The sequence below is a fragment of the Marmota marmota genome, unplaced genomic scaffold (assembly GCF_001458135.2).
Source record: "Marmota marmota marmota unplaced genomic scaffold, marMar, whole genome shotgun sequence".
NCBI classification, from domain to species: Eukaryota; Metazoa; Chordata; class Mammalia; order Rodentia; family Sciuridae; genus Marmota; species Marmota marmota.
In genome coordinates this window covers 1,326,094-1,344,542 of record NW_026000174.1, presented here as the reverse complement: position 1 = coordinate 1,344,542, position 18,449 = coordinate 1,326,094, and the positions used below count along the sequence as shown (strand labels likewise).

Genomic DNA, 18,449 nt, shown 5'->3' with positions numbered 1-18,449 from the left:
GAAGATAATTTAGTCCCACATGCTCATTTCATGGGTGAGGCAACATAGATTCTGCTTAGAAGCTTCACTAAATAAAATAACTAACGTTTGAAATATCTAATAACACACAATTGTACACAGTGGATCACAGATGGTAGAACAAAAAGTGGACAGCTTAGTAAGAAATATGCTGTTAAAGGATCAAGCCAAACAAAGCTATTTAAAAAAAAAAATCAACTTGCCCGGCACAATGGCACATGCCTGTAATCTCAGCAGCTATGGAGGCTGAGGCGATGGCAAGTTCAAAGACAGCCTCAGCAACTTAGTGAGACTCTGTATCAAATTAAAAAAAAAAAAAAAAATCAGTTGGTTTACATCTTGGTCAAGGTTTCAGAAATGAGCAATTCATGCTTTAGAACTCATCTTCCTTTACCCCTCTCTGCTGTGGTGGTTGGTTGCCAGTGTTGTCTGGCTTTGGATGAGTTGTTCATTACACTTTTAGTGATTTTCTAACTGAATAAAACAGAAAAGGTAATGATAGCTGTTGATTTTCCACTTTCAAAACTAATGAAGTCTGAAATTTCTTGTTTGTGTGGATCATGGACACTTACAGTAGATTTAATTTAAGAAACACTTTAGCTTCATGTTTCAGACTGCATTTTGTCCCTTCAAAATCTATATGTTGAAATCCTAACCTCTAGTATCTCAGCTTGTGGATATTTGAAAACAGGGCCTTTAAAGAGATAATTAAGATAAAATGGGGTCATTATGATGGACCCTACTCCAGTATAACTGGTGTCCTTAAAGATGGAATTTAGGATAGATTCAAGGAGGGCCAGGTGAGGACACAGTGAGTTCATAGTTCTTTATATGAGCTTTTTAAAAAGTTGTGATTCTGCAATCTGTATTTGGGGTAAAAATGGGAGTTCATAACCCACTTGAACCTAATGTATGAAATATGATATATCAAGAACTTTGTAATGTTTTGAACAACCAATTAAAAAAATAACTAAAAAAAAATAAAAAGTTACTATTGGGGTGTTACTTTGGAATGTTTTAATTTTTTTTTCTTCTGTCAATTATAGTAATAAACATTTTCAAGTTTTATATGACATGGCTTATTTCTAGTCCAAACACATTCTATATAATCAAAATAAAAGTTTCTAAGAATGGATATACATATACCATACATGTGATAAATAAAATTAAACATACATAAACAAAATTAAACAGGTTTAAAAGTGAAACACAAGTTTCACTTGTAGCAACTCACTTTTCCTGGGATCTTTCAAGGGGTGTCATGTTCATATTCACTTTCTGAGGAGTACTTCCCACCTTCTTTCCGATGAAACAAGCCCAGTTCCGGCCCAGCACATCATGGACCCACCCAGGCATCGTCTCGTGGCAGTAACTGATTGCTCTGCTGCCCTTGGCTTCATACTGTAATTAAATAAGGGAAAGGCCAAATGAAATCTGTGTTCAACTCTCAAGTCGATTTCCCTAGACCTCAGTCATGGTTGAGATGCCCCCACATTTCCCTTTGCCAACCCAAACAAGTTCACCCTGAGGTTACATTCTAAGAATTATTTTAGAAAACAAATAGAAAATTTGCATGTGTAGTATATGTTGACTACCAAACAAAATGAACATGACAAAATACTTCTAGAAATGAAAGGCAAGGAGAGAAGCCGGTTTAGAGTATCTGCCATATTCAAAACATTTTTACAAAAGTTACTTTATTTAACCCTTGGAATATGCCTATGAGAATGTAAACAACACTCAGCTTTATTAAGAACAGAGTGGCTGTTCAGCTGGCTCGGAGTAACTCCAACCAAGGCAATGATCTATCCAACTCTTCTTTTCCACTCAGAAAAGACTTTCATTAGATAACTATAAGAACAAATGAAAGGCTGGGAATGTAGCTCAGTAGTAGAGCAAACTTCTAGCATGCATGAAGGCTTGGGTGTGAACCCAGCACTGCAAAAAACAAAACAAGTGACAAAAATTTTCTATAAAACTATGAGGATATGTTGATTATGAAAGAGCTCAGTTTCGGCTAACTTGATTACTAACTTCTCCCTACTTTATTTCACTGATAGGACCTTTTGTCATATTTCACTGTTAACACTGATAAATAACTATACAGCGATAGAGCCAGGATTTGAACTCAGATGTTTGGCCCCAGAGCCTCATCACCTTCATGTAGTAACATATCCCCACTGGGGAGTAGCAAATAAGCAGAATGAGAGCACAGCATATGGAAGGCACAAAGGAAAAATGTCACACCATATTTCTACAAAGAGCAACTGGGACATAAGCAATTCATGCTCTGACTCAATTTAATGGAACTCTTTGTTGAACTTTGTGCAAGATTTTACTAGGCCTTAGTTCTATCATCTCTACAAGAAAAGTAGGGAAAAAAATACCCTCAAAGGCATAGATATAGCAATTCCACGATCAAGTGCAGGTTTGTAAACATTTTCAAGAAAGGCCAGATAGCAAATACTTCAGGCTCTGCATAGTGTCACATCTATACAACTCTGCCATTGTAGAGCAAAGACTAAACATGAACAAACTGGCACAGATTCAGTAGAGTCAGTTATGTCTCAATAAAACATTTATTTACAAAAATAGACAGTAGGTTGGTTTTAGCTATAGAGGCTATACTTTCTGCTGATCTAATCTAATGGAGGCTACTTTACTTGTTTGCAGAGGTTGGCAAACTTCTTATTTTAAGGGCGAAAAAGAAATCATATTTCAGACTTGCAGATTAAAGGCCTTTAGCTACTCAATTAGGCCACAACAATATAAAAGGTACATAGGGAATACATAAATGAATGAGCAAGACCAAGTGCTAATAATACTTTTTACTGGAACAGGTCTGTAGATTGGCATCCTCTGGTTTAGAGGAAAGTGAACAGAGACAGTGAGCTGTAGTTTGTGGCAGCCACGTTACTCAGCTGGAATGGTGAGTTTGGAGTATTAGATACATTTTCACTATGACTATTTTCAGCTTATATAGTATTTCAGGATGTTACTCAAGTAGAGACACATCATATTGAACCTAGGGCCTCAAACATGTGAGGCAAGTACTCTAATATTGAACCACACTCTCCAGTCCTAAAGTTATATTTCCATAGCTCAAAAATAACCTAATATTGTCGGGTTCATGCAATGTACCCTGTACCCTCTAGGGTTTGATGGTGTGTTTCTCTTTAGCAATGATTCCTGATCATATTCTTGTTTCTTCTACTGGATGTTAGAAATACAGGAGAGGAAAGGCTAAGCCACTGCTCCCTCCCACCTCTGTTGAGAAAGAAATCTGACAATGTTTTAAGAATTCTTGAGATTTTCCTTATAGAAACCATCCCCCCTTCCCTTTCTTTCGCTCACACACACATACAATACTATACACAGGAAGCCACTCATTGCAGTACAACAGAAATGTTAACAGAAACAAGATTTTAAAAAATCACAAAAAAAGTTTGAAAATATAAAATAAGTACACAGTATCAACTCAAAGAAATATTACATATCATTTTAAGTAATTCATGAGTGCTATAGGAAGGAGGTAAACAAACAGGCTGGAGAGACCTGTCTGTTGCTTTATACTGGAAAAGCATCATGCTTATACATTGCTAATGGCTGCTTTGGGGTTATGATTATATTTTCTTATGCTTTATATTTATAAATTATATTTATATTATGCTTTTGGGTTAAAGGTTCTTGGAAAAAATGAAACCTATAAAGGTGGTTGAACTAGAATTTATAACCAAAGATTACTCTACTCAGACAGTATTCCCAGTACAATGCTTTATTTCTTTGTACACTTGTGTCTTCTCACAAAAAGCTAGAGAGACAATTACTAAAGACACTGAGGGGAGAAACCCAAAAACTATGCAGCAAAAGCTTATACCCCAAAGAGACTTCTTCCTATATTCTTTGAGGCTCACAAAAATCTCTTGGAATAATAAGCATTATCCCTTTAATGAAGAAAAGATAGACATGCAAAGATACAAAATGAGAGGATTCAAATATGTTTCCCAGGTCATGAAGATCATTGCTTTTCAGTATATCCTGTTCTTAAAAAAAGTTTCAGAAGATTAAATAGACTCAAGTCAGGTTCAAATGTTTGCCTAATGCCCTGTAAAGGCTGCCTAAACTTTCTAGCAGCCCAGGCTTGGATCACTTCAATAGAATCTAGTTCTGCCCTTGCTGGGCAAGTGATCCTAAACCAGACTTGTCCTGTCTGAACTTTCAGTTTCCTCATCTATAAGATCAGGGCTGATAATAACAGACTCCATCTCATAGGTGGTATTTTTAACTCATTTAATTTTCACAACAGCCTATGAGGTTGTACTTTCCACACAGAAACAGGCACTGTGATAACAGGATTTTTCATGTATTCCATACCTAGCAAACTGTCTAGAACTTGGAAGAAATTAATTCTTGAATGAATGAATAAGCAAAGTGAGTAATAGAAGAGAAAGAACAAATGCCCTTCCCATTTCAATACTAACACAAGAAACTGAAATCAGATAAGAAGTTATAATTAGGTGTTGTGATGCCAACATATCATAAGAGACCCAAATTATAACCCATAACAAGACTTCAGAATTGCCAGTTTTCCTCTCCTGATCTGTTCCAAAATTTCCCTTTGAGCTTCCTGACCATACATCCTTACATCTGTGGTTTTGCTCAAAATCAACAAAATCAGGTTCTAGTTCTTAATCTAGACCCATGCTTTATTTATAAAGAATAATTCTTTAAAATACTACAACTTTGTTTGTTGTTATAACTAAAATCCTGAAATGCACTAAAAATGGTATCCATTTGTATGTCACTTCTGTTACATTAAATTGATGGAATTATTTTATCTTTAAAATTAATTTTATATTATTCTATAGTTTTCACAATCTGAAGTAATTTTTTTAGAAGGTGAAGTTATTCTATAAAAGGTTGGGAAGATTTGCAGTAACAGGCCATGACAGGCCTGTTCAGGGCAATATAACTTACTACAAAAGAGACATTTCACAGTTCTGAAGCCTTGAACTGGAAGCACTGTTCACTGTACCTGTTACTTTCTTGATCTGAATGCTCCCAAGATATTCGTCATTTTCCTGCTACTGTGAAATCTGATGTGGTTTTTGACATGATCATGAATTTGTAAGTTGAAGTTTTAGCCACACTATCCAGCTGTAAATGCAGCCAATTTTTTTTTTTCCAAAGAGTTTTCATTTATATAAACATCAGTCTCTAAAGAATGCTTTGGACAGATGAGACAATTCAAGTTTCCATTCATTTATGCCAATTTCTACTACAACAAATAGATAATTTCCTAAAATGTGATGAAGCTCCCTAGCACTTAAGATTAGAAAATAACTATGATTCATTAACTATTCATTTGCTTCTTCAAAATTACCAGTAAGCTGTCAAACATTCTTGAAATCTCATTTTATAAATTTCCCAATTATTTTTATGAACTATCCAATTAGACCTACATGGTATTGGGACACCCCACCACCACCACCACACACACAAATAAGTAACTTATTTATTCTAGATCTCTTTCTCCACTGTTTTTGACACACAGGAGGGTAAAAAACAAATCACTTAAACCTCATTCCACTACTTTCCTGACGAAAGTGATAGTTAGCAAATATTCAAACATTTGTTTTATGAAACACACTGGCTAGGGGGCAGGGGCAATTTAGTAAAAAAGACTTTGCCCTTTAAATTCTAGTTCTGTCACTTACTTATGTATCCTTGAACAAGCTAAAACTAGTGAGCCTCAATCTCTTCATTTGAAACGGGGATGATATCAGCAACTGATACTAACTCACTGGATTGTTATGAAGGGTAAAGATATTAAAATTTGAAGAGTTTACATAGAACACAAACAAGTAACAATAAAAATATTACCATCTATTGCTATGTGGGGTACAAAGCTGTTTAAGACTTCATCGATGGAGTCAAATAATTTCTAGGCATTCAAATATCCCAACTGTCAACAAACTGAGCTGTTGACACTGGGGCCTATTCTATCAGGCATTGGTTTCCAAAAGGAGGTGAAATGAGGGCCACTGGAACAATGGGAAAAAGTATTATATTTTTTCTTTATATTTTTGATAAAAAGCTGAAAAACAACTTCCACTATTATTTAATATAAAAACCAAGGTTGATGCTCCCAGTCAGTTCCACTATCCAAGGTTCACTTTCACTGTTATTATTGTGCTAGTAAAGTAACTACAAGATGGTTGGGACATGGCATATTCTTTTTTGTTCCTGCTTTAACTGACATAAACATCTGATTTCATAAAGCTAACCTTCACAAAATGAACAAGTGGCTTAAAATATATTTGCAAAGAAAACAGGATCTGCAAATACTAATGATGTAAACATAAAATGGCAAAGTGTTCACTTGCCCTAAGTATAATATGTTCTGTTAGTCTTGTTTAGAAAGTAGATGTGTGAAATGGCTCCAGGACTAGGATATTCACTTTGGAATGCCATTCTTCCAGAAAGTAAATATTTCAGTTAAAATGTCTATTAAATTGTTACCATTGCTAGTGCAAACCAGTGACTCTCCTAAAAACTCTTCAAAAGCCATGACACTTTCATATTTTTAAAAAGGTGGTGTCAAAAAAACTTGAATGGAGTTGCCTTAAGTTCTAGCTACTCAGGTAGCAGGATCCCCTGAGGCCAATCTGGGCAAAATTGGTGAGACTCTATCTCAAGTAAAATACAAGTGCTTATATACTATTGGTGGGGATATAAAATGACACAACTACTTTGGGAACTCACTTGACGTGATTTAATAAGGTTTAAAAATGTCTTTTGTTCTTTTTTTAAATCCCTTATTTAAAAGATTTTAAAATACATTAGAAAACTGTGTTCAAACACTGAAAATTTAGTCATGGAAACTATTTATTGGTAGTAGATTCTAACATTGATTTGGAAATTAAAATCATAAAGAAGCATATTTTACATTGCTTTCAAATGGTATCATCATGAAATTTTTTTAGTAGGGTAATTTTGTGACATTAACAAATAAAATATTTAATATAATCATTAAATATTTAATATTTCCTATTATTTAAAAAACATTGGTTAATATTTCATGTGTACAATTTTTAAATATATTGATAAATACTGTGGAACTCATAAAAGTTTGGACCATACATGTAATCCATCACAGTGATTTACTACTTCAAAAAAGAACACCTTTAATGAAGTACAATGATTTAATGATAAAAGATATGGAAATACAAAATCTGAGTAATATTGGAAAACAAAAAAAAAGTCTACTCAATCTTTTACCCTTTGTTTACTGCAGATATCTACCTAAGTATAAATTAACCAGTCTAATTGGCTACCAGGTCTTTAGAACAAGCAAAAGCTGCTAGACAGCAACAAGAAAAAAAGTGAATTTTACCAAGTTGTTTTTTTGCCAAACCCCTCCCAGAGCACCATCTTTCCTCAGAAAGAAGCCAACTTCCCTAAGTCAGTTCCGAGAACTAGTTTTGCCTACTAATAAGACTGAACTGTTTATTTAAAAAGTTGAATTTTAATGAATTACAAAACTGCCAGGAAATCCTTATAGTAGCTGCAACCAAATAATATCCAGCATTTTACCAAAAGAAATCGATAGTTGGCTTTATATGTGAGAATGAAGATCTTAAGTTTGATTATTCCTAGTGCGAAGATACTCCATTTAAGCCAAAATACTTATTTCAGAATTAGTTAAAACAGTCACTTACCCCTCAGCAAAGTAGCCAAAATCCCTGGGTTTATCCCTCATTTACTTGCTCACAAACTTCTAACTTGTGAAGTTGGAAGAAATCTTGAGTTCATCTAATGTATTTCCTAGGTCTTGCTCCTCACCATAGTTAACAGAGGTGACAAGAACCTGCAGTCTTCCAGGCTAATTCAAATTGTCATTTCTATAGGCTTCAGGGAACCACTGCAGCCAGCAAACTCACTTTCTCTTGACAACTGAGTTTTCCCTAGTTCTGAAAGTTAGAACTTTTACTGTTTTTTACTTGGAGATGTATAGTGCCCTCTTATGCCTCAGGAATATTAAATCATAAATAAACAGAATAAAATTTAAAAGTCTAATCTCTTTTCCACTAAGTCATTCAACAAATATGTCCTGAGGTTCCACCCGAGTCTCTAAGGACATAAAGGTAACACTTTCAGAAACATCAATAAAAATAACACCAGGATGTATTGCTCAATTTTTTTTCTAAATTTATTGAAGGCCTATTATTTTCACATATTGCACTATACATGGAGAATAAAATGGTAATACAGAGTTGATCCTTGCATAATGGACTTTAAGACCAGAAGACAAAGCAGACAATTATGACAGAGAAAGCTAAGCATTACCACATTGTAACACATATCTACAAATTTGTTGTCACTAATTCTTCTTTTTCATAATCATCCATTTATAAGCTAAATTACTCAGAGAAATAAACAGAAACCTTTAATAATTTTTTAAAATTTCACATTAAATACATTCTACTATATATAGTTTACTTTGACAATATGTACATCAAATTGAAAATATACAACTTTTAGATCTTTGGAGGTAGGCAACCTGAAAATGTTTTTTAGAGCAGAGTACTAAAAAAGTTATAGCACCATTCCCAAATATGTTCTAGGATTCAAGAGAACTGACTCTTTGTAAGCTGGTATTACTTGTAAAAAGTCTGCAAAAAGGAAAAGGAAATGTGGTTTATTTTCAAGAATCTATGAAGTTCTGTGTACATTAGGTGCTGAAAATATTGAAGGTTAAATACAGACTTTCAGCCCAGAAGAAGATGAAGACATTCTATCAAAATATTCTGCTATAATAGGTATGAGATGAGAGAAATCTGCAAAGTACAATGGGGACCAAGGTAACAGAGCTTCTCCTGTTAATGGAGATAGCTGGGGAGGTGGCATCAGGTCCTCAGTGATAAAGCACTGATCAGGTACAAAGGCAGGATAGAAAAGAATGTCTGATAGATACAGTTGGCTATACTGTTATAGCAGACCAGTTCCTCTCCAACAGTATAAAATTGTCATCATTACTGAAAAACTACTATCTAGGGAGATTTTTATCTATCTAAGACAAAATGTAGGGGAAAAGTCTTTCTAGATACTACGGATTCGGTGTAGCCCCACATTTTAGGTGTAGCCCCACATTTTAGATCAAATGGGCTCTAAACCAAATGAGGAGGAAATGAGTATACTATTTAGCAGGAAACAGCTAAAAGTTAACAATCAGTATGAACAATAGTGTAATTAAGAGAAGTCTATTTGGCAAGGGATTTTATTTGTATTTAATTTGAAATTTAAAAGCTCTCTTTTCAACTTTTGAAGGTACAAAAGAAAAATAAGGTTAAGATTTTGTCCCTAAGTCTAGCTTGGGCGAGAAAGCTAGCAGCTCATGGGAAGGAATGCTAAATCTCAAAGGGAATTGCTCTTAAAGACTCCAACAAAAGCCAATGCAGCTATTCTACTCCATTCAACTAACATTCATGATGCTTACATGCTGGAATCCATCAGAAAATCTACCCAAATGTGACTCTAAGTATTATTTACTCTTTTGTGAAATGGTTTTTCTTTTAATTTTTAGTTCTAGGGGTATCCTTAGGCTTGAAAGATTAGCTCTAGCATTTTACAGTTGGAAGCTGTGTGAGCTTAAGTACTATATGACTACTTTTTCCTATCTGTAAAACAAAATTAGTACTATCTATATATTTTTTTAAAAAATTATACTATGTCAAGTTCTTAGTACAAAGCAGGCATCTAATCAAAAAGGGTCGGGTAGGGAGTAAGTGTGAAAAGGCAAAAAAAAAGCTATTAACTAAACACATTTTCTTAGTTCTGGCCAGAGATACTTACTGCAGTTCTACATACAGTCTACAGGACATTCTTCAATACCATGGCTTGTCTGAGACAATCTCTTTTTCTCCTCCTTTAAATATGTCCTCCAAAAAAACTACCTTCCCTTCAATAACTTATATCTATGCATCTTTTTTGTTGGGGGGGGCGGCGGGGGGTGGGGTACTGAGGATTTAATTCAGGGAAAATTGACAACTGAGCCACATCTCCAGCCCTACTTTGTATTTCATTTAGAGACAGGGTCTCACTGAGTTGCTTAGTGCCTTGCCATTGCTGAGGCTGGCTTTAAACTCCCAATCCTCCTGCTTCAGCCTCCTGAGCCACTGGGACTACAGGCATGGGCCATCACAACCAGCTACATCTGTGCATCTTAAGAGATCCTGAAACCTTATTTTCTCCCTACAATAGATTCTGCGTTCCTCAGGTTAAATAGAGGACGAGAAGGCACTCAGCAGAGGAAACGGAACTGTGAATAAAATCTGTGCTGTCAATGAAACAAAACACAAATTTCAAATCCTGACCAGTTTGGAAAAAAAAAAAAAAAATCATTTCAACAGAAGAGTATTCAAACAGAAAAAAAAAAAAAAATTAACATGTTCCATATTGTTTTATTAAAAAACTGAACAGTGAAGCCACCTGAGACTTCCATCTCTTCCAGACCTTTCTTTTCCTGTGTAGGTTCTGGTTGTTCACATTCCATTATGATGATTACTGCTTTCCCAGGAAATGTTCAGGAGGGCAGCTGCCTTGGAGGTAGGTCACCAGGACTCCTCTGCATTTTACATGCAATAAAGACTCCAGAAGGGGCTGTAGCTGCACAGGCCTCTGCTAGCTGCCAGAAGTAGGTCCACTGCTGCATGCTGCTCTGCCTTTTAGACCCAAAGTCTGTTCTTGGCTGTGGTTTTAAAAGAGCCCCACAGAGAGGCTCTATTTAATAACTATAAAACAATAAAAACTAGGGTTACAAGCCAACAGGAATCACACTGTCTCTTAATAATACTTAATTACATTAATTTCTGTTAAGTTAAATAAAACAAAACTAATAGAGATCCTTGTTATTTTTTAATGCTCTTTAAGACATTTAAAGCTGCCATTCTCAAGCTCAGTGCTTAAGCAAAATCTATTACGCATGCAGCCAACATGCTTAAGAAGCACATGTATCTGAAAGTAACTGCCACTTCAAAAACAACATAATTTTGAAGTATAACTAAGAAACAGGCTAAGTTCTGATAATTTAGACACAACACATATCTCTTACAAATGCTAAATGTAGGCTTAGTGCTGCTTAGATCCATGTCTAGGTCCTAGGATCTTTATCCCATATTCAGAACAAAATGCGAAGGTTCATCTTTTCTACTGGCAGATGTGTCTCCCTAACTAAGAGTGAAGAGGTTTAAGACAGCATTTCATAAACTATATTCTGAGCGTACCTTGTTTTCATTTTTTTTTGGGGGGGGCAGTAAACCTATTTGGGAAAAGTTTCCTATTTTATTTTCCTCCTCAACTATCACTTAGATATATATTAAAATTCTGAGAAGTTCTCAAATAAAGAAAACTAATAGTTCTAATCTAACTCAGGTGCCAGAAAAAAATTAAGAAACAGCTTATTAGTTTCGGCTCTCTGCTCACTTTGATCTGTCAATAACCACTGCCTGAAACAAGCTTTAAAACCTGACAAGATGAAATGACATAATTGAGGAGCAATCCCTACCTAGTAGATGTGTGTGCCACAGATGGTCCATTATAAAGTGAAAACAGTAATATGAGATGAAGCTATGAAACTTTCAATACTTATCCCCAGTTCCCTCTTTTTTTCCTATCTCACTCTTAGTACTTAAGAGCCAAGGAAAAGGGGAAAGAGTATTACTTTTAAACACAAGGAAGGGTAAGTCCCTATCAACTTTAACCATCAATCAAATTCTAATCAAAATTTTAGACATCTAAATTTATGGCACTAGTGTGGGCAATGATTTAAATCTCTGCTCTGCAAATGGGAGAACTGAAAGAGTGAAAAAGTTCTTCTTCTCCTCCTCTTCCTAGTCAATATTGTTAATTTCTTAGTACAAACCAGTTTTTAAAAGATGAGTGATATCTCACAGGAATGTCAATTTCTCTGAATCACCTTCTACACTCATGTGGCCTCACTTGGTTCTCCCTTGAGGGAGTCTTTCAAGAAAAGAATAAGCAACCTGAGGCAGCAGCATAGCTACTTTTAAAATGTGAAGTGAACTTTAGCCAACCTTTTCTTTAACAGGATCTCTATCTTTTTAAATTCCTATCTACTTAAGTTACAAGTATCATTCTGGAATTTGAGGTGTGCAAACAGAACACATGAGAATGAAAAATAACACATAAGAAAGTGCAGGCAAGTTTGAAGTATAAGATAAGCAGGCTCAAGCAAGAAATCCATAAGAAAACCATAATCTCTCCAGACTGACTCTCTCTGATGAATAAATAGATATTTATTTGCATAAGCCACCAGGGAAGAGGGGAAGCTGGCTTTTAATAACAAAGTTAAAAATATTTCAGTAGAGCTCACCCAGTTTGTTCCTCAGATGTGGCAAATCATATATCCCCACAGTTCCCAGATGCATGAACAATTGACTGATTAAATCAGTCACATCCTATAAAGAGTTTACAGTGGCAAACTGAGTCATGTTGAAATTAAAGCATCATCAAGAAAGTTAACATAAAATAGGCATGCATTAAGTGCTAAATTTCTGACACTTTCCCTCAATTGAAACATTCTTCATAGTAAACCCAAAGTGTTAAAAAATAAATAAAATCCTGAGCTTGATATACTGAATCTATATTTTTAAAAGTACACCTACCTCAAAAATAACTCTTCTGAGATCATTGTAACTTAAAAATGAACCCAGAGAGCAGTCTGAAAAAAATGGTCCACAATTCCCTAGTCTTTTATTGTGGAAACATGATTGACAAGATCACCAGCGCACAAAGTGGGCACTTAAATCTTCTGATAAAATCATTCAACATTCTTGTTTTGAAAGCCATTTGCTCTGGAAACAACTATGGCAGTGTTTTGGTTTTTGTTTTAGCTTATGCTTCTATTAAGATTGGAAGGTCCCCAACAAGAGCTCAATTAGAAATCAGTAAAATTAGTTTGACTATTACCAAATAACAATTTTAGTCATTATGAATCTCATTTCCCTCCTGTGAATTTTCTTTGAATTTAGAGTAGCTTAATCTTCAAAATAAAATCTGAGTTCCTTTCTTCCTCTGGGCAATTTGGTAGAGTTTGGATGTTGTACACAGCAACTTTATATATGCTGGTCAAAAAAAAAATATGAAGTATATAAAAGCTTAAAACAAAGGAAAAAGTCATTTATCCACCTATCACATAAAGTCAGGCAAAATTAGGCATTTTTATATTCTGCTTGTTTTTTTTTTTGTTGTTGTTGTTGTTATTGTTGTTGTTGTTGCACTGTGATATTATATTGGAGCTTGGCTATATGTAATATGCAGATATTTTAAATAGGTTCAAATCTACCAGAGAACAACAAGTACAACCAAATGGCTAAAGCTATTAAAATCTGATAGTCTTAAAAACTGACCTGCAGAGTACTGTCATCTGTTTAGGCAAGCAGTGTTTTAAAAAAATGCCTCTAAGAATTTTCCATTTTGACACAGACCCAATTAATCCCTATTGTTTCAGTGCTTAGGAAAATGCCTAGATAGATCCTAAATTTAGAATTTGTAACCCCCATAAAATGTTCAGATAATGGAATGCCTGGAAATAAAAAGATGGTTTAAAAATATATACCTAGTATTTCCTGTCCAACTTGAACTGTGCAAAACTGTTCAACATCAAGATTTATTTCCTTCTGAGCTTGCATCTATCTTGAAGTCATGTGCAAAGAAAAAAATATAGATCATCCCAAATCCATCAAATTTTCAAGCAATTAAAATCAAGTAAGAAAGATTTAGGAATCTCATACCATGAAAAATGCTCATCTTCCAGATGAGATTTGAATACAGAAAACTTGAATAAAGCAAGTTCCTAGAAATAAGGGTGGCATCTAATCACTTCCCCGCTAGAATGCAGAGAATGGGGAGGAAAATGTGTCTACTACTATGCTTCAGGATACCTAAGGGAGCAGATGATGCAGCAGGAGCCTAACAGAATGCCCTGTATGTGTCACCTACTCCTCAAAATCTGCCAGAAATGACACTTAAAAGCAATCGGAGGAAAGCACACCTAAAGAAGGCAAAGGGACATAGTCTGGTATGAGCGGAGAGATCTGGAAATCCACTTGATTTGTAGAATAATAATGTATAGAGTAACATGGCAGGTGTACATGGTAAAAATTTGTCAGATATATCCAATGTCTTGGGTTGAAAAGATGCTATAGTTTACATAAGACACTTAAAATCAAATAGCAAATACAATTTAACTTTTGATGATTCCTCATTTTAAAAAATTAGTTTTAGCTGGGGGTATAGCTCAGTAGTAGTATATTTGCCTGGCATGTACACATCCCTGTGTTCAAGCCCTAGTACCACAAAAAATAAATTAATTTCAAGAGATATTTTATAAGCCTGTAGGAAAGATCCAACTTACATATTAAATAGGCTTGTTTTTCTTGAATTACACATCCCTCCCACTCTGGTTTGCCAGCACATTGTAGGAAATACCCTGAGGCTTGGTAAAATCCAGCAAGGTTTACATTAACAAATCTCACCAAAAGTGCTTGATTTTCCTATTATCTGAAGTAACTTGATCTTGTAATTTCTTAAATTTTTTAACTGTTTCCCATCATACTTGCAGTTGTATTTACTAAAATAACATGGGGTTGTATTATTTTGCAAAAATATGTTTGCCTAGAACTACTTGATTAGGTTAAGATAGGTTTTAAAAACAACAATCTTATGTATAGTCTACTCTGCTAATTGAAATTATGATTGTTGTCACAAGGCCCAACAACTGACTGGTTAGAGTAGTTGATTTTTCTGCAGGAAAATAAAACATAGCCCTGATAATGATTCTGTCAAATGGGCACTTTAAACTCTATACAGCAAAATCAGCTGGATAGGGGAGCTCCCCTTCTGTTGTTACTTCTAAGGAGAGAATAGGCTTTTGTTGAACACCATCCTAAAGCATATGTTCAGGCAAGGTTCCACTGTAGCTGTCTAATCATTGACTAATTATCTGCCCATACATTGACTCTTTCCCACTTACGGTTGAGAATACTTTAACTGTATTTGGCTTTAAAAACTGGTTCTCTTTTGACCTAATGAGGCTCTGGCAAAACACCACATCTGCTTACACTGATTCAAAAAGTGTTCCAATTCCTCATTCAGCCATTAGGTAGTCAGTCCCTCTGTTTCTGATGAAAAAATATTGAGGGAAATTGCCCTTGTCTATTTCTGATTATTATGTTTTTGGTAATTAAATGGTGATTTTAGAAATTTCCCCACCAGCTTCTCCAATTCTACAGGACTGAAGAATGAGAAGTTTTCTAAGCCAAATGGGTAAACTCTTTACTCATCTATATCCTACTTCCCACCTCACACTGAATAATTTACTCAACTTAGTTTTTAATCAGGTCCCACTTTATCCATTTTGTAATTAATTAATTAATTAATTTTTGTGCACCAATTCTGTAGGTACTTTGATCTGGAGGCAAAGAACCTTTGAAGAAATGTGACAGAGTAAGAGGTCTAAAAAGCCCTAGGCTCATCAATACGCAGACCAAGAAATAAATTCAGATTGAATACATCTACCATAATATGGCAGCATTTTAAAAATTCACATAGTTATGGGTTTAAAAAAAAATACATAGCACTTAGGGATGATATTAAAAATAGTTAGCAACTGGTCAAGCATGGGCTTCAATTAATCCAACAGACTGCTGGCCAACAATAGCTGACAGGCACAGCCCGATTCCCACCACTAAGTATCAGATCAGCCAATCCATTTGGGAAGAAACAACTTTTTCTTCTCTATCTCCTTTTCATTTTATTTATTTTTCATACTAAAGAGGGGCCCTTATTTAACAATTTTTGGAAGTTATTTTTTAAAAGAAATAAGCATGGTTTAGATAGAACACTATATCTTAGTAGTAAGTCACAACTCCTAGGAGAAATCACAACAAATTTAAAGGTTAGGCCTCTGCTACTGTTTCGTCTTTTGTCATTTGTAACAAACTCATTCCCCACTTTCCCACAGGTTCCTATAAAGGGTCAACATTTGCCAAGTGCTCCAAAGGCTGTATACTTATCCCAAGAAAAATCTGTATTTAGACTCCATGTATAATGAGAAACAGCTAGTTTCAGCTAGCTTCAATTTACTTGAACCATTTAATACTCAGCTTACAGGAAAAGTTCCAACTTTTTCAGAACAACATATGGGATGGACCATAAATCTGTACTAAATTATTTTAACCCAAAGTGTGCCTGCAACTGGAAACAGTGTGTTTGAATGAGCAATAACTGTTCTTCTCTAGTGAGAGAAGAGAAAAAAACAACCTGGACTGGATGGTCTACCTTTTACTTTCATCAGCCTAATGAGCAGAGTAACTCCTATGCTGTTTCTTTGTCTTAGTATTAAAAAAAAAAAAAAAAAATTCATATTAACACATACTACATTATATTAATTCGATATGTCACTTAGGTCAATTTCTCAGAGTCAATAAGCAATGATAAGAAAAACAGCCTAAACACCAAGAAGATGAAATTTATAATAGCCTTATGTTTCCTACCAATTCAGTATAAAGCCAAGTGACAAGGCAACACTAAGAAATAAAGGTTTAGCAATAAAGAAAGTAAGCTGAGAATCATGTCCTACTGACCAAAATGCAAATGTAAATACTTTATACACATTCAATATAGATCAAGTATTGTTTAATCCTACTGAAGCCACAAGTTTAAAGTTGCAAAATTATGCTAACTTCTCTTGGAAAATGTGTATCAATACTGGTTATCCTGTTAACCCAAAACTAAAATTCCAGGGTATCCTAATCAGAAGAGGTTTTATATCTCAAAGCAGTAGAAACTAACCTTAAAGAAGGCAAACCACTTGTAGTCATTCAGCACAATCTCGAAGCCTTGGTTGTAAATGATGGTGAAATGTCCAGAATTGCCAAAGTCATCATATGCTGTATCCAATTTCTTAAGGTGCACCACTACTTTTTTTTCTGGTGGTCCTAGAGAAAAGAAAATGTACAACAAAGGAAAGTTATTTGAACTTCACAGGATTAAAAATATCTCTACTATTTAATTAAGCTGCTTTCCTTTCATGGAAAAGCATCCCTAAATTCAATCCCCCATCCAAAAATCAAGGCAAAGAAAAATATAATAAAAGGTACAAGGAGATAAAAAGACCAACCATCAAATAATGAAAAAGGATAATGTGTTAAGCCCAAGAAAAAACAGAAAATGGTCTATTCAAAGAAGAAATGGGGTATCTTTTTTACTCAGTGGCTCTAGAAATGAGAACCTCAGAACCTGAATCCTTCTAAATTAGGAGTGTCTTTAATTACTGGATTAAAGTCAAAGGTAGGTTTACTGTGAGGCTGCCTGAAAAGAGTTCAGTTGTGTCCATCTGGACATTCCCACACTTCTGGGAGTCTTCAGATTAATACTCTGAGTGGGAGATTGCATGTGACAGGAAAGTGTAAATCCTGATCTCCCTTCTGCCATCATCCCCAAGCTCAATTTATAAAAAGAAACAATGGTACACAGTGTCCAAGATTAGGAAAAGCCATATAGTCATCTGGAGTTAAACACTTCTTTTCTTTTTTTTTTTTAAAAAAAAAAGAGAGAGAGAGAAGAGAGAGAGAGAATTTTTTAATATTCATTTTTCAGTTTTCGGTGGACACAACATATTTATTTTTATGTAGTGCTGAGGATGGAACCCAGCGCCCAGCACATGCCAGGCGAGCACATTACTGCTTGAGCCACATCCCCAGCCTTAAATATTTCTTTTTAAAGAAATATTACTTGACAGGATCAGATTACTTGACAGACTTCCTTCTGCTAATGGGGAAATTACAGCTGAGAGCTCCACTCACTCTGCAAGTCACAGGGAGCAAGACTTTCAGCAGACCAGCAGCCTGTTGTCTGGGGGTTTTGTTTTTCCTCTCTTCTCTACTGGCTTCTTTTTTAAGGTTAGCCAAGTAACTGAAGCATATGTAATACCCCAGTGTATTCACACACTGGATATTTATTGTTCCAACTGCCAGGCACTGTACTTGGCTCAGGGCATTTCCAAATAATTATCAGGGAAAGTATTAAAGAAGAAATGAGCTTCTCTATACCTCCTTGAAGTACATGAAACAAAGAATGGTGCTAGAAATACTGAAGGACACGAAGCATTACCACATGCCAAATCGAAATGGCTGGACATAAGAGTCCTTTCCCATAACCTCACAGAAAAAAAATATATATATATATTTTCATATCCTCAAGAGTCCTTGAGCTCATATATTTTTTTTTCACCAATAGGATTTTGAAAAAACTGGCAGATTAGAAGGGGGAAACAAAAGACTGCAGTTGTGAACTCTATTCTAAACCAAAGCAACCAGATAAATACAAATATTAAGAGGAAGAAAAAG

At 35.0% G+C, this 18,449-nt stretch overlaps 1 protein-coding gene across 1 annotated transcript in view; it reads right to left on the bottom strand.

Annotated features, from left to right (window-relative positions):
• Positions 1-18,449, bottom strand: part of Ctsc (cathepsin C) — a 36,082-nt gene that overhangs the window by 16,905 nt on the left and 728 nt on the right. Inside the window, exons 2-3 of the mRNA XM_048787871.1 lie at positions 16,894-17,039; positions 1,253-1,419 (exon numbers count right to left, since the gene is read on the bottom strand). Coding sequence (XP_048643828.1) covers positions 1,253-1,419; positions 16,894-17,039 — 313 coding nt within the window. The remainder of the gene's footprint in view (positions 1-1,252; positions 1,420-16,893; positions 17,040-18,449) is intronic.